The following is a 15,431-nucleotide window of genomic DNA, read 5'->3' on the forward strand; positions in this document are numbered from 1 at the left end:
TACAAACAAAACACCAAACCATTCAAAAATGTAGATCTTTATATATTGAAATATGTTTTTACCACAAGTAAAATGTATGACTAAATATAACTAATACATATATGTATAACCTATTGGATCTTCTGACTGCTGCTGAGAGGAAGCAACTATACTGATAAAATAAAAATACCAGCTCAATATTTCACACACTATTAATGTTGCCACTTCCTACCTTATTACTTTAATATGTTAACTTACGTTTTCTAACGCTGCTAATTATTTTGTTCAATTATCGTTTATTTGATTAACATGTGCTTGCCTCTTTCTTTTATATGTTATTCTTCTACTCTACTAATCTTATACTAACTTTTGTTTAGATAGCTGACTCCTGTTATATAAATATACAGTCAATGGTTATTTGGATTGGCCTGGATGTCCCCACCGGTAGGTAGGGGGCGGTATGGACCCTGTAGGTCTCATGGTGCCGCAGAAGAAGACTCAGCGCTCAGCACAGCTGAGCTCCCTCCTCCTCCCTCATTCGACCTGCAGCCCGTTCAGCATTCACTTGTCCCTGCTACTGAAAGGGTAATTGCTATTTCAATACAATTAATGACATGTATTCACGATGAATTTACTTCGCAAATGTTGCATTCACTAGGCATAACTTACTTTTGATACTCTATTAAATCGAATGCATTCCCAGCACAAGCTTGTCAAACAGTTTAAAATGTATTGTATCGAGTTGATTTAGGTTGGAATACAGGTGAACATCGGTATTAGGACTAATGTTTTGATTTTGAAGTTATGTAAGATATTGTGGCCTGTCACCGCATTCCGAGCTGTCAGTTGACAGAAGTGGGGCTTCAGCTCCGCGATACAAAATGGCGCCGAGAGTGAAAGTGCTGGCTACCTAATCCTATCACATAAGGGCCAACACGCTCAGGCGCCTGCGGCCTAGCTGAGAATACAGCTATAAATGGTGGCCGTGCGTTACATTTGAGAAAATGCACAAAAAAATGTCATGATTAGCGTGTGTACGGTTAATTGGTATTTATTGTATTGTTTGACACCAAGAATATCGTTTTGTGGTTAGGGTTTGCCGATTACCTACTTTCGTTTTGCCTTACCAGACAATATTTGCCAATGTTGGAAATAAGTTTTTAACAGTAATGTGTAAATATTAACGTTTTTATTTATTTTTTAAAGATGTCGGACGAAGGTAAATTGTTCATCGGAGGACTGAGCTTCGAGACCAACGAGGACTCTCTGGCCGCAGCTTTCGAAAAATATGGAACCATCGAAAAAGGTATAGTAGGCTATTTACCAGTGGCGGTTCTAGACCAATTTGACCGGGGGGGGGCACTGGGGGGCCAGTTATTTTCTGAGGGGGGCACAATAAATGCAGGACGAAAAAGAGAACTAGACAGTATGAAGTAATTGCGTATAAGAAAACAATGCAATACAGTTATTGGTATTTGTTTCAGTACACTTATTTATTTTAGCTTCAGCTTAAGTTATAGTACAATTTTTGCACTAACACCATATGATATTTATATAAAAATAAAGGCAATGAACAGTTACATCTCTACTTTACATCTACAATTACACAGATATAGTTTAACTCACCTTCAATTATCGTGGTAGTCTCTCGAAATGTATATTTCAATCAGTCTTTCTTGGATGCAACAGCCTCTGATGATCCGAGATGAAAAGTGTTTGTTTTTCGCGCGCTTCAGCCGGACAGTGAAAGTGAGTGCACCACTCTAATGGATCCTGAGTGCACCGCTCTAATGGGTCCGACTAGAATGACGAATAACGTTAGTTCCGCCTATTCCGTCATTCAATAAATCGTGTAATAAATCATACATTTTTCATTTTTAGGGGGGTCAGAGGTCAGTGTTAGGGGGGCACTGCCCCCCCCTAGAACCGCCCCTGCTATTTACTGTTACAGTTATACATACTTTTACAGTTATACATATATTTATCTTTTTAAATTATAAATATATGTAATCTTTTTATTTTATTTCAATTCTAGAAAATGTTGTTTTAAATATTAATTTCCCCCCGTTCCTCTTTCCCATTAGTGGATGTGATCAGAGACAAAGAAACGGGGAAGTCTCGCGGTTTCGGCTTCGTGAAATACGATAATTCAGAAGATTCTAAAGATGCACTTGACGGCATGAACGGCAAGGTAAACATAATTTCACAAAATACCCCTGCTATCAACGTGTTTGCAATCAGAATAACTTTATTCTCCCACAGTAGGAGGCATGCATAACATTTTAAAGATAGAAATTACACAAATTACTTTTTTGGAAAAATACACATCCAGGTGGAAACAAAGACTATAAGTAATTATAATAAATACATAAAAAATTGGAGAAAGTATTAATCACTTGTCATTTTAATAGTTTTTACTCTCCACACATGTTGGTTTCTTAATATTAACAGTTTTCTTAATGATTGCCACATTTGTAAATTGTCATTTCTTTAAAAACACGATTGCCATGTATTGCAGACTCTGGATGGACGGTGTATTCGCGTGGATGAAGCCGGAAAGGGTGGCCGCACCAGAGGAGGAGGTTACAATTCTGGCCAGAGAGGACAGCGAGGTGGATTCAGCGGGCGTGGGAGAGGTGGACGAGGTTACTCCAGAGGTGGACACTAGTTGTCTGCTTGTCTTTAGCATGTTCTGTTAACTGTTCATGCTTCTGCCCTGTTGGTCAATCATAACCTTGTGTTTCAGGAGGTGGATACAATGGAGACAGGGGCTATGGTGACAGGAGCTACAACGAAAGAAGCTTTAGTGGAGAGGGGCGATTTGGAAGAGGAGGTGGTGGTGGCGGTGGCGGCCAGTACAGCAGGAGCAGCGGTGGCGGATACTCAAGCTACAGAGACAATAGGTAAGAAAAAGTTGACTTTAAACCAGTTGAGACAAGACCAATTAGCTTGAACCATAGTTAATGTGATTTTATATTAAATCATTTAATTTATTTTCAGGGGTCAGGGGTCATACGGTGAACGCTCCTACCGCGATGGATACGACAGCTATGGTAAGCTTCTTTGATATGACGGTGTCTGTTTATGTACACTTATGTTGGGGCTGTTTAAAGTTTTTTTTTAAATGGCATTATAACATTAACACATAACTATTTATTTTTTTATTAATTAGTATAAACATATAATTAGGGATGCTCCGATCGCCAATTGTGGGGCCAATCGCTGGAATCAGTATATTCCAATTGAGTGGGTGGGGGCTATGGGGATCTTCCATTTAAAGTGATGTTTAAAACTCAGTTAATGGGGCTCATTCACTGGCGCTTCCACAAACAACAACCAACATTATTATTACATTCAAATGAAGTACATTATTCAAGTTTACATTAACTTTGAATAATAACACGGGAGAAATGAGCGGAAGCGCTCTCTTTTCCTCCCCCCCCCCCCCCTCTCTCTCTCTCTCCTGACAGCCTCATGCAGCTCACTGATCCAGTAATGAGTGACCCGACAGTGAAGAATAAATATATTTATAACTAGTTTAGCTAGTTCTAGAGGTAGATAAAATAGCTAAGTGTGTTAGGTCTAACTCTTAGTGTGTCTTTTGCTCCGCTCACCGGTCCGTCACAGCGGGTGGAGCTGCAGGATTTCTGCTTCACACACGTTGCATACCGCTATTTTATTGTAATTTTCGGACACCTTAAAATACTGCCAGACTGGTGAAGCCATTTTGGCGAGCTTGTTTTGCCGCGCACAGAGAAAAGTGTCATGTATTTTACGTCATGTGATCGGCTCTCACGATCGGCATTTTTAGAGAGCACCGATCGATCGGCAGAGAGTGAATATCGGCCGATATCGATCGGCAGAGAGTGAATATCGGCCGATATCGATCGGCAGAGAGTGAATATCGGCCGATATCGATCGCCGGTCGATTGATCCTACATACAATATTGATTACACTACACCTAAGGTAACCTGTTTTGGTAGGCTGATTTATACAACACTAGGCCGCATCAAACATTTAATGTAAAAACTTCACAGCCCCAACATATGAAGACATGTATGATGTATGTCCCTCAGTTTTGTACCGAGCCCAACTTGATGCCTCTTTATGCAGTTGCCAAATTTCGCTAGCCCCCCTCCCACAGTCCTACTCTAAAGAGGCTGGCCATCAATTTGAAACACAGAAAACGTCCATATTTTGATATTGCTCGTATCCCATCGTCTGGAGCCCCCAATATAAAAAAAACTGAGGGAGGGTTGAGGGGGTTTTTGTGAAACTCCAGTGTTGGAACTTTCCGTGTCTTTACCTGTGTGCCCACTTCTTATCCTCAGCTGCAAACGAGTAAACATCCTGATTCAAGATCATCACTTGGCTGGCTGTATGTCAAAGATGCGCTCCTCAAGAAAAATGTCCATGTGTTATTGCTGACCTTAGTTTTGTAGTTCTGTTGTGGTAGCTCAAGCATCTTAAAAATATTGTAGCCTTGAGTTTTGGTCATTCCTTAATGAACCATGTTACAAATTACAGTTAAAAACTCTTACCTTGTTTAATTTGACATATTTTTCTTCAAAGGTCCTTTTGTTAACTAAAAGGCATCTGTGTAATCTTTTAATTCTGTAAAGTCCCTATGAGAGGACCGAACACAGATTTCGCTTAACAGCCACAACCATCGCTATAGACTTTTTGTCCAGCACGTAAAGTGTTCCTTTTAGTATTTTATATTGAAATATATGTGACCTGCTCCATCGAAATCAGTCGCATTGACCCGAAGACACATTTTGAGTTGTATACACTGTTGGAAAGAGGATATTCCTAGCTTTCTAATGATATCAGGATTGTTGTTGTACTCCAAATATTAAGCAAAATATGTCACATTATATAATGACTGTCACCGAGTCATCATTTTGAGAAAAAGGCCTTTAAAGTTTCCTCTTCTCTGGAATCCATCGATCTGATTGGTTATTAGTGGAGCAAATGATTAAAATACTACGGAGGGAAGATATTTTCGTTTAGAGGGGATGCTCGCGAGTGTGTGTGTATACGTGTGTGTGTGTTTGTGTAATTTTGCGTTTGTGTGTGTTGTGTTTGTTTCCAGGGGAAAACACTCACGAGAAACACCGGCTGTTGTTATGCCTGCTGTGACGTTAAGTTACTCTGTTCTCCGCTTGTAATTATGCCGAAGCTTCAAAGTTGTATTTATCATCTGAATTTGCCGAAACAAGTTTAATATTCTGAAAGCCAAGACTTTGATTATTTGAAATCAGATGAAAACAAACTGTAACGGACCCTGCCGTGTTATCTATGATTACTATACGCTTACATTCATAATGTCAGCCGGAGGGAGGGGGGCGGCGCTGAGGAAGAGCAGGGTGCGAGTGAGAGCTGTCTTTTTACAAGCTTAAAGAATGTATTTATCGTGTGATTTTGGAAATAAAAGTTTCATATTCTGAAAGCCAAGACTTTGTTTGTTTAAAATCAAATAAAACACCGAACCCTGAAAAAATAGTTTTTCATCCACGTTTATTTTGAAATGAGCCGTTGCGACTTCCGACTGATTTCGATAAAGCGGGTCACATATACGTTGGGGCTTTTTTTTTTTTCTTAACTTATTTCCCCTCTCAGTCTCTGTGGCTGACTTCCTCTTGGCAGATTTTTAAACTGAGAACGGAGATCCATTTGCTCTTAAACTGACTTTTGGGGGATTTTGGCTAAATTCCTTGCACTATTTAACTTCATCTAGCTGAGGCGCCTGTATGTTCAATTTCCCAAAAGGGTGAATTCCTTTCAGACTGGTGAACTACACATCCAAAGTGCCCGGCTGTTCATGAAGTTGCAAATTGCAGCATGCTACAGTCTGTCCAAGGTATCTTCTGTGCTCTGCTCAACATCTGCATTTTAAATGTGCTGTCAAATGGACTAATCTTGTTTAAATGATTGGAAAATGTAACTTAGTTTCCCCAAGGTAATATCTCTACCGGGAACAGTTTTGTACTTTATGTTCTTTGTATGATCAACAATTTTCTTTCTTTGTCAGTTTGGCTTCATGGAGCCTATTAAACAGACTGTGGAAAATAACCTTGATTCTTTTGCCTTTCAAAACTACTGCATGGGGGAGTTTAGCCGATAGCTGTAGGCTTATGTAACTGTAAATGCTGCGTGAGAAGTCAACAGCTTGAAGCACTGAAATTGCACATTTTGATTTGGAGGGCAATCTTTAATTGGCAGTTTATTCTACATTTCTAAGAAAGAAATGGTAATTTGAATCTTTTTAAAAGTCCACTTCCAGTCCACAAGCTGCCTGCCTGATCCAAGATTTCAAAATGTAAAGATGGTTTTTGGCCCAGTGCATCCTTAAATGTCTAGAAACCATCAACTAGGCAACTTGATTGTTTGAAGAATAATCTCCTAAAGTGGCACATGTAACGCAGGGAATCATCATCAGTCTGGGTCTGGTCATGTTAATGCTTCATTACGTTCAAGAGGTCAGCTACTTCAAAAACCTACAAGTCCTTGGAGAGTGTTGCGCCTTCCAACAAGTGCTCATCAGAGATGAAAGCTGCTCTCTGGTCAGGTCAAATGTGGAGAAAGTAGGCCAATGCACGTGAGGTAAAAAAAATCTCCTTTTGCTTTGCTCACATCCTTCAAACTCAGTTCTCATTGTTTCCATGAATTCCTTCAAGTTAGTCATACGTTTCTAGTCCTTTGCTTCAGATGTCGCCCACAACATGCCATGGCCTCTTTCCCGATTGGAAAAGTTAATTGAGAGAATGTTTCTAAGAAGCTCCTATGGATTGTAGTGGTCCACCTCCTGAGTCCACCAAAAGAAAAGCTTTGGCCTCTAAGTCATGGGTAGTATTGTGCTCAGTCCACTTCTGTTCACTGCACTAGTCCTCACATTTGCTCATGTAATGCCCCACAACAGTCCTAATTGACGTCTAGACTGTGTTCAGTTTCTCTTTGCACCCTTGTATTTGAATAAGTGGTGAGTTTCAGAGACTATTAGGGTTGCATGCATTTTATTGTGATTGTGTCAAAAGTTAATTGCTGTGCTTAATACTCCTTTTACTCTTTTTCTTTAGAATGAACTGGCTGGCAGAAGCTTCAGTGAATCTCCTCACAGATGACATATCAGGCTGTAGATGGCCGTGACTGATGCAGTTCCCGTTAACGGGTGAGTTATTGCAAAACGTTGTGATCTGATGTTTTTACAGTTGGTGCAGTGATTATTTGCCTGGCTGATAATGTGTTTCTGCCTTGTTTCAGGTCAAATGTGCCGCAGTTATGGTGCAGCGGCTACATGGGAGGAACCGACCAAGATCAGGCTGATTCCAAGTTGGAGGCCTTGGTTGATGCTAGTTTGCCTGAAAGACTTTCAAATGTAATGGCAGCTAATGAAAGGTCCTAGAGAACGAATGGACCAGATGACAGAGCTTGTCCTGACACAAGAAGCAGTTACTTTCAAGGAATGTCGTACAGTCATATTTGTTCAATCAAAAACACAAGTTCTGGTTATTGTTTTGTACTTTCAATAATAAATTGATGGATCAAACTTTATTGTGTTTGGGTATATTTCATGATAATTGCCAAAACATTTATTAAAATTGAAAATCAGACTTGACATTGTTGGAGGATTTAGGTGTTTGACAGATTTAATCAATGTGTTGGATGATGAAAGTTTGGAGCAATTAGGCTGTAATCAAAACACTTTATTGATCCCAGAGGGAAATCAGGTTTCGTGACAGCTGCAACCCAAGAGATCATTCAAAATGAGGTTGTAAAGAATGCATCGTGAGGTACAAATAAAATGATACTGTAGGCAAGTTTGGTGGATCAAAAGTTGGCATCATTTGTAAGCAATGGTGTGTAGCCAAATAGCTGTCCTCCATACCTTATGCTCATCATGCTTGGGTAGAGAAAGTTGTACATGTTAAAGGACATTACTTGCTTGATGGTGGGATAGCAGTGTACTATAGCATGTGAGGATAATGGCCAGAGATACAGGAAATGTACATTACTTCACTGAATGTGAAATTGAAGCCTAATTGATAAAATAAATAGGGTACACCAGGATAAGGTACAGGAAAAAAAAGATACTTTATTATTGAACATTTACAATCTGAATTGAGCGAGGAACAAGATGTTGAAGGCGGTGGAGCTCAGGACGCTGTACGTCGTTGATGGTGCTTACACGTACCACTTGAAGCCGAAACGCTTTTGCAGGTGCTCATTACGGGGCCGGAGGTTGAACAGCTCCTCCGTCAGAGGGATGACCCAGCGGTCGGTGTTATAGACCGTCTCACCAACCTGCAGAAATGTTAACAAACGTTTTGTATAAATACAATGGCCTTAATGATAACATACATTAGATTCTTAAGGCACTTAACTCTTAAATAAATAGAAAGTTTGTTGTGGTGCTAGGATGTTTCAGTAAAGATGTAAAGACTATGTACAGTTTATTTCAAAAATGTCAGGCAGCTTTGGTATGTACACATTGTTTTTATACAGTATGTATTCATTTAAACATCATGGCAAAAAAGGATCATTAAAGAAAGAAATATTGATGCCAAAGAAGTCATTACTTTATGGTGTCCATTTTGTTTAGTAATCAGCTGAATCCTGTTATTTACTAGTAAACTAAGTGAAATTCTGTCATGTATTGACTGCTAAATGCTTTTTGGTAATACAGCAAAAATTAAGCCCCGTTATGTCAGAAATATAATAAAAACAACTGAAATCGACTACAATCCGCACTTAACCAGTTTAGCCCTGAGCCTGTTTTTCAGGTTTAAGGCTCGAAAATGACATGCCCAGAACAAATGACTATCTTCACTTCTAAAAGGGGTAAATTAATAATCTTTTTTTTCTCAAAGCAATGATATACCTGTGAGTTGGATGTAGAAAAGTCAGAATCAATATAGATGTTTTTATTTTTCAAGTAAATTCAGATTGCACATAGTAAAATAATGTCAATTATAGTTTCTGTCCAAAATAAACCCATTACTTATAGTGAAAACCACCCTTGAATGATGGGATAGTATACTAAAAGCTTTAGGAATCCAAACTAAAACATATAATAAGCACTCTGTATCAAGATTGATGCAAAACAAGTGACATTTGACCTTTTTAGAGTGGTTTAGCAAAAATAAAACACCTGGGGTCATTTGGGTGCATTATCCATATCTCTGGAACCCATCGGTCGATTTTGATGATTGACACCTCTTTTGGACCGTTAGAGCCAATAGAATCGAGAGGGAGTTCCTAAATCCATCTAAACATTACCATTGGTGAATGCAGGGTATATGCAGGAATCCTGAAGTCAAATTTAATACCTTTTAAGACCTTTTTTAAGACCCTTTCCATACATTTTAAGACCTCATCGCAACTTCGAGTTCTAACCGGTTACATTGGCGACACACTTTACCTCACATTTACTATATTGATTGTAAGATAGCACAACTAAACAGAGTGCAGACAGACTCCTGAATCCTCCTCTCCACATGAACTTCAACCTCTCTGTGAAGGTCAGGTTTAATGCAGTATGCTGCTTTGTTGCTTCTGTGCTCTGTGCTCTTTCATTCCAGTGAAACTCCTCAGAAACCAGTAGAAACCAGTATTTGACCAATAAACAAAACAATTGACAAAACTTTGAAATATGAAATATATTAAACTTTGGTGAGCTTCAGCGGGGTAATGCCATATAGGAGCTCCCTCACAAATACCCAGGGGTTAAATTGGGCTGGGGCTGTCCGGGGCAAAGCCCGGCACATAGGACGATGCTCTGACGTCATCACCCTCACACATTTGTCATATGTTTACAAAAAACAATATATATGTTAAGACTTTTCTTGTTCTTAATATAGACTATATTTAGGGTAGATATGTGTTAACCTTACTTTAAAATAGCAGATCTCTGTGACCGGATATAGTTTGGCTTAGACCCCGGCCCCACGAGGGGCCTCATACAGTACAACGCAAATGCAAAAAAGTCTTCCGTTCACACGCATTCGATTCATTAACGTGTCCGTTCACACTAGACCGCTGGAAATGCTGGAAACGCTGGAGTACATATGCCAGGCCTGTAAGTGGCGCTGCTGCCGCCACAAAATACACCAAAAGCAGCGAAGAAGACCCCGGAGCATGGTTGTCATGGTCGCCCTTCTGTTTATTCTCCGCGGTGGACAGCGTGTTCTCCTGCTGTATATCTCTCAGGTAGTCCACCAACAGATACCACCCCCCCCACAGAGCGGAGCAAGGCAACAAAACTTAAAATAAGAAGCAGCATTTTATGGCACGCTATGCATGGGGCCGTCTTGAGGGGGTTTCCCGACATGTTGTTTCAGTAAATTAAAGGGTGTTTCATGTTGTCGTTGCTGTGGACCTTCTTAATACCTTGGAAAATGCCGTTTAATACTTTTTAATAGCCTTAATTTTCGCTAAATTGATTTATCAACTTTTAATACTTTTTAAGACCCCGCGGACACCCTGGAATGAGAGTGATGCGCAGCCAGCATGCCCAAAACCGGAAGCTCTCATACACTCTCGTAGCAGCTATATATGAAAACTAAAGGTTATTGATTATTAGTATATGATGTTAAAGTTGAGTCCCAAAAAAGAGAGATTGCAGCTTTTTTTTTTACCTTCCAGCCAGGAACGTCCTTCATGAGAATCGCCTCCTCTTCTAGATTTTCCCTCAGCATCCGCAAGATTCTGGCATGAGTGGAAATTAAAATGTTAACTGTTGTAATTGAGGAGAGTCAACGCCATATTGAAAAAAAAAAAAATCGTATCGCATTTGTCAGCGAGGCTTTTATGTGTCACCTTCGGTCGGTCTCTGCCTGCATCAGGGGCATCAGAGCTATCCTGGCTTCCATCTCCTCGATCTGCAAGCGCCTGCAATGCACACACGTCACCACTAGTTACAGACTGATTGTGAAATATTACACGCAAACACACTCTTTCACTGTAACATACATTTGAACCAAAAGCAAAATTACAAGAATTACCCTACCTTCTCTCTCTGTTCCAGCTAAAAAGCCTCCAATAGCCAAACACCATGATGCCTATGCCAATGCCAAACATGCTATATCCTGTTGATGAAAGAAGGGGTTAGTGACAGTTTAAAGGTCCCCTATTATACTGTTTTTCATTATATTCATCAATATAAAGAATCTCTTTACACAGAGGGGACACAGGTTTATGTATAAAAGACGTGAAAGAGTGGATTTTGCATAATAAGTGACCTTTAAAGCAAAATTTGACAGTGTTTCCCACAAATCTGAAATATACTTGGTGGTAACAGAGAACAGGGGGGGGGGGTAAAAAAAGATTAAAGCTAAATGGGTCGCAAAATATAATTTGGCAGCCGTTAATATATCTGGGCGGCCCACCCAAGTAAAGTCTATGTGTGGGAAACCCTGATTTTATTCATAAAAACAATTGATGTTGGGTTTTAAATGATTGTTTTCCCAAATGTATTATATGATATTACAAAGTTGGAATAAATTAATCCATTGTACGTTATCTTTAAACTTATAAATGGCATGCAAAACTGACTTTTGGCTTACACAACCATCATGTAGATAATAGCAACTGAATGGGCTGGTTTCGACACGCATATAGACGCAAAATGTTTGTGTTCAAATAATTGTTTGCTCAAGTTGAATAGTAGCAAACGTTTTTCAAGTGTTGAAAATAACCTATTCAATTCAAGTTAATTGAATAATATAATAACAGTTAACCAATACCTACTTTGTAAATAAAGTAATACATATTGCAAATGTTGGTAACAATTATTAAAGCGTGACGATACGCAGTTTTTTTGTTTCAGGCCTTACATGTAAAAAGCCTTATGACAGTGACTCATAGCCAAGCATGAACTCTTTATTCAGCAGTTAACCAAACACTTACATTTTCATGTTCATATTAAACAGCATAAGCCTTTACTCTACTAGCTGATAATTACAAAGTGCGGAAACCCCTATTCACCAGATAAAAATAACTGCTCAAATAATAATCTGTAACGCTAACAAATGTAATTCTGCCTTTAGAAATGTGTGCACTCCCAAATGTCTACTTCAGACCGTGTGCATGTCATGTTATTTTTAATTTGAGATTTCTCGCTACGAAGAACGCCGGCCTCGGTAGAATTCCAAGTATGCTGGACATTGGAACAGTCCTTCGGCGGCACTTGATGACGTAGTATGCTTGAAATAGTGGCTCAAGAGCAGCCTTCCTCGACATTGAGAAACACCCACTGGCCGTTTCTCAATGTCGAGTAAACCTGCTGCAGAGCCACTATTTCAAGTATACTACGTCATCGAGTGGCGCCGAAGGACTGTTTAATGTTAAATGCCCAGCATTCGGCCCCACTCGATGACGTAGTATACTTGAAATAGTGGCTCTGCAGCAGGTATACTCGACATTGAGAAACGGCCACCGTCTAAACTAAATGCTGCCGTGATGAAACGCCATATCATGGATTATCAAGGATTATTTCTGAAACAGCACGGAGCTCAAAGGCTTTCTCTCTTGCCGGTTATACCACAAGGTGAGTTCCTTTTTATTTCCTGCTTCTTCACACACATGCTCTCCAGTACAGGTTAGCTCTGAGTGTTAGCGATGCTAATGTCAACACCGACCATATTACGTCCAAAACAGTCGTGCATTGTTTCTGATAGCAACTTTCTGATAGTGCCGTGGGTCCAAATCTCCGATATTACGTCATATCGGACGCAAATCTGGATCAGCTCCGTTGTACCCCCGTTTTTAGAGATTTGGGTACGGAGGAAAAGAGAGAGGATTTTATTTTTTTTATTAGTCCTACTTTGTACTTTTACCCAACTACAATTCAGAGGTTAATAGTGCACTTTTACTCCACTACATTCATTTTAAAGCTTAAGTTACTTAGCAGATATGGATTAATGATAACAAAATGGAATCAACACTTACAAAATGTGTTCCACCTTAAATAGCTGTGATAATCATATAAATACATCAATAATTATGATCAAAACATATAGTATATATTATTCGGAAAATGGCTAATCTGCAAAATTAGTAGGCCTACTTTTACTTGAGTAAGATTTTGATTGCAGGACTTTTACTTATAACAGAGTATTCCTACACTGTGGTACTTCTACTTTTACTTAAGTACAATATCTGCGTACTTCTTTCACCTCTGATGTGACTTCCATACTGACGACAGCAAGTAGACCTACTAGTGCAGTGCAAAACCGAAACCTAACTAAAGAAAACATCGTTAATATTTTTAACAGAATTTGCGGGGGCAGATTTAAATCTAACACCAGAATAGGCAAATCATGCGTTTAATATTAGGTCTCAGGAATTTCACACAACTGCCTTAGTCTTGGAAATTAACTTCACAACATGAAAAAAAAGAAAAAAAGAAGCTCATGTGTATTTTAGAACATTATAATACAATTGGACTTGCCGGGTGCCCGTGTTGGCTAGTTAGCAAGTAGCTATCATCACTGTCAATAATGACTCTTCAATGTTATTCAGCGACACACTTTTATAATGTACGCTGCAGTCAAACATACGTATTGTTTGTTTCCCCATATAGAAAGCATGAAATTAAGACACTAAAAAAACGTTGACATTAAACATTTTACTATATAAAAGCTAAAGTGTCTACCTGACCCGTTAGCATTAGCCTCTGTTCAGTAAGTAGCAAATGTCCTCTGTCCTGTGCATACTTAACAGCTCGAGTGTGTGGACCTGTATATTTCAATAAATGCGTATGAGATGAAAGTACCAGAGAGTCCTCGTTTAGGCAGATTCCTCTTGTAATCAAACGAAGCATATCCTCCCGCAGGAGGCATGTCCTGCTTCACCTTGGACCCCGCCATCTTCCTCCGGCCTTCTCCCAAACACGCCGGTGACGTCACTGCAGCACTTCCTCTTCAGTCCGGAACAAGCCTCTGCGGCGCTCTACCGCCCCCACCGCTTTATTCTCTAGCACAGGGGTGCCCACACTTTTTTGGCTGGTGAGCTACTTTTGAAATGACCAGCTCACCGGGGTCTACCAACCAAAAATAAAATCCCAAATTGCAAGGGTTGCTGAATAACATGTTTTATTTATACATGGGATAACTACAATAGGGCTGCAACAAACGACTCATTTGATAATCGATGAATCTATCGATTAATGAAACGATTAATCGACTATTCGGACTATTACTGTATGCCTTGCACAATTTCTCAAACGCTCTTATTTAGCCATCAACTTTTAGATTTAGCTTGAGGTTGTTTTAGGCATGTGGAAACTAACAATGAAGACAATAAAGATGAATACTTGATTCAAAAATACATATATTATTAAATTAACTTAACAAATTGTGAACAAAATTAACATTGCTTTTTATTTAAATAAAATAAATAATATTTCACATCAAAAGAAACAACAATGTTTTAACAAATCGTATTAAATAATCTGATGACAGAATTGTAAACAGAATAGCTGAAACTTTAACAAAATAAATAACTCAGTTACCTCTAATCATTAACCCGTGTTTGTATCATTGAGTTAACTCCGTGTGTTGCTGCTAGCATACCACCTGACGTGAAAACGTTACTCGTGGATGGGGCTATATACAGAGCTACTAGAAAGACAGTCGAACCCGGTGCATTCCTCCGTCTGAATGTGGTGCACTTTTGCTAAATGTTTAGACAAATTGCTCCGCAACATGCTAAACACTCTTGGCAAGGAGCATTGTCCACCTCCAGTAGCGTGGCGTGGGAAAAAAATTGGGGGAAGCCAATAATACGTCCTTTCTTTTGGGTCGGGGGTGTGGTGGTCAATGTAATAACGTAACCAGATGAGTGATTACAGCAACCGGTATCATTTTACACACATGTGTATCATACAGATGCAGGAGTTACACACGCCTGTTATCTAACCGACAGGTCCGCACGCACTCTCCAGCCGAAACTCTAATAAGCATTCATTCACAAACTAAATCACGAGACGTTTTACGTCCGATTCGCTCCTTTTTTCCTCGCTGTACACAGCTCCAGTTTGGGCATTGGCCTGTCATCAGATTGTATTTGTTGTTGCTGTTGTAGCGGAAGTTTAGTACAATTATGTTTGATTAAATCCTCCAAATCTCCACCCTCCATAATTGCACTTGCTTCAGTTGCTTGCTACTTTCTAACGGCGGTGAGAGTGGTGCAGTGGCGCTATCTATCTTCTATCGATTAGATTTATGATTCGAAAATTATAAAAGTAGGGTAGACATGTGGATATGATCCGACTGAACAAAACGTGCATTTATCTAACAGGTTCGTTTTCCACAGAAATATATAAATTACTTCTATTCAAAAGCAAAATTAATTATTAGGCAGCAAAATGGCCCTGTAATACATATATTGCTATATTTAATACTAGTAAATTGTATATGGTGTAAGGTGCATTGTCATGTTGTAAATTGTT

General features: G+C 39.3%; 2 protein-coding genes across 5 annotated transcripts; one reads left to right on the forward strand and one right to left on the reverse strand.

The window, feature by feature from the left end:
* Positions 1-450: 450 nt before the first annotated feature.
* cirbpa (cold inducible RNA binding protein a) lies at positions 451-7,532 on the forward strand. Of its 4 annotated transcripts, XR_004553813.2 has the most exons (8): positions 451-564; positions 1,186-1,285; positions 2,064-2,170; positions 2,498-2,636; positions 2,726-2,882; positions 2,980-3,032; positions 7,060-7,151; positions 7,244-7,532. XR_004553813.2 is itself a non-coding variant. In XM_034104487.2 (7 exons), exons 2-7 carry the CDS (start codon positions 1,186-1,188, stop codon positions 4,323-4,325), a joined length of 570 nt encoding a protein of 189 aa, XP_033960378.1. In that variant the 5' UTR covers positions 455-564; the 3' UTR covers positions 4,326-6,055. The 4 variants fall into 4 exon arrangements, 3 of the variants coding, with proteins under 3 accessions (XP_033960378.1, XP_033960379.1, XP_033960380.1); XM_034104487.2 differs by lacking the exons at positions 7,060-7,151; positions 7,244-7,532 and adding an exon at positions 4,312-6,055 and having other exon boundaries at positions 455-564; XM_034104488.2 differs by lacking the exons at positions 7,060-7,151; positions 7,244-7,532 and adding an exon at positions 4,312-6,055 and having other exon boundaries at positions 455-564; positions 2,498-2,624.
* A 518-nt stretch (positions 7,533-8,050) lies between these two features.
* Positions 8,051-13,902, reverse strand: ndufa13 (NADH:ubiquinone oxidoreductase subunit A13). Its single transcript, XM_034104490.2, has 5 exons — positions 13,755-13,902; positions 10,989-11,067; positions 10,799-10,870; positions 10,618-10,687; positions 8,051-8,284 (listed from the first exon to the last, which is right to left on the reverse strand). The coding sequence occupies exons 1-5, from the start codon at positions 13,846-13,848 to the stop codon at positions 8,165-8,167; spliced, it is 435 nt and encodes a 144-aa protein (XP_033960381.1). The 5' UTR covers positions 13,849-13,902; the 3' UTR covers positions 8,051-8,164.
* Between the last annotated feature and the right edge of the window lie 1,529 nt (positions 13,903-15,431).

This window comes from Pseudochaenichthys georgianus, chromosome 17, assembly GCF_902827115.2.
Source record: "Pseudochaenichthys georgianus chromosome 17, fPseGeo1.2, whole genome shotgun sequence".
Lineage (NCBI taxonomy): Eukaryota > Metazoa > Chordata > Actinopteri > Perciformes > Channichthyidae > Pseudochaenichthys > Pseudochaenichthys georgianus.

Coding starts and splice junctions, on each gene's coding strand:
- cirbpa (XM_034104487.2), top strand. CDS start 1,186: ATGTCGGACGAAGGTAAATTGTTCATCGGAGGACTGAGCTTCGAGACC. Junction 1,286..2,063: donor ATATGGAACCATCGAAAAAG/GTATAGTAGGCT, acceptor CTTTCCCATTAG/TGGATGTGATCAGAGACAAA. Junction 2,171..2,497: donor TTGACGGCATGAACGGCAAG/GTAAACATAATT, acceptor CATGTATTGCAG/ACTCTGGATGGACGGTGTAT.
- ndufa13 (XM_034104490.2), bottom strand. CDS start 13,848: ATGGCGGGGTCCAAGGTGAAGCAGGACATGCCTCCTGCGGGAGGATAT. Junction 10,871..10,988: donor AGCTGGAACAGAGAGAGAAG/GTAGGGTAATTC, acceptor TGTGCATTGCAG/GCGCTTGCAGATCGAGGAGA. Junction 8,285..10,617: donor AGGACGTTCCTGGCTGGAAG/GTAAAAAAAAAA, acceptor ACATTTCTGCAG/GTTGGTGAGACGGTCTATAA.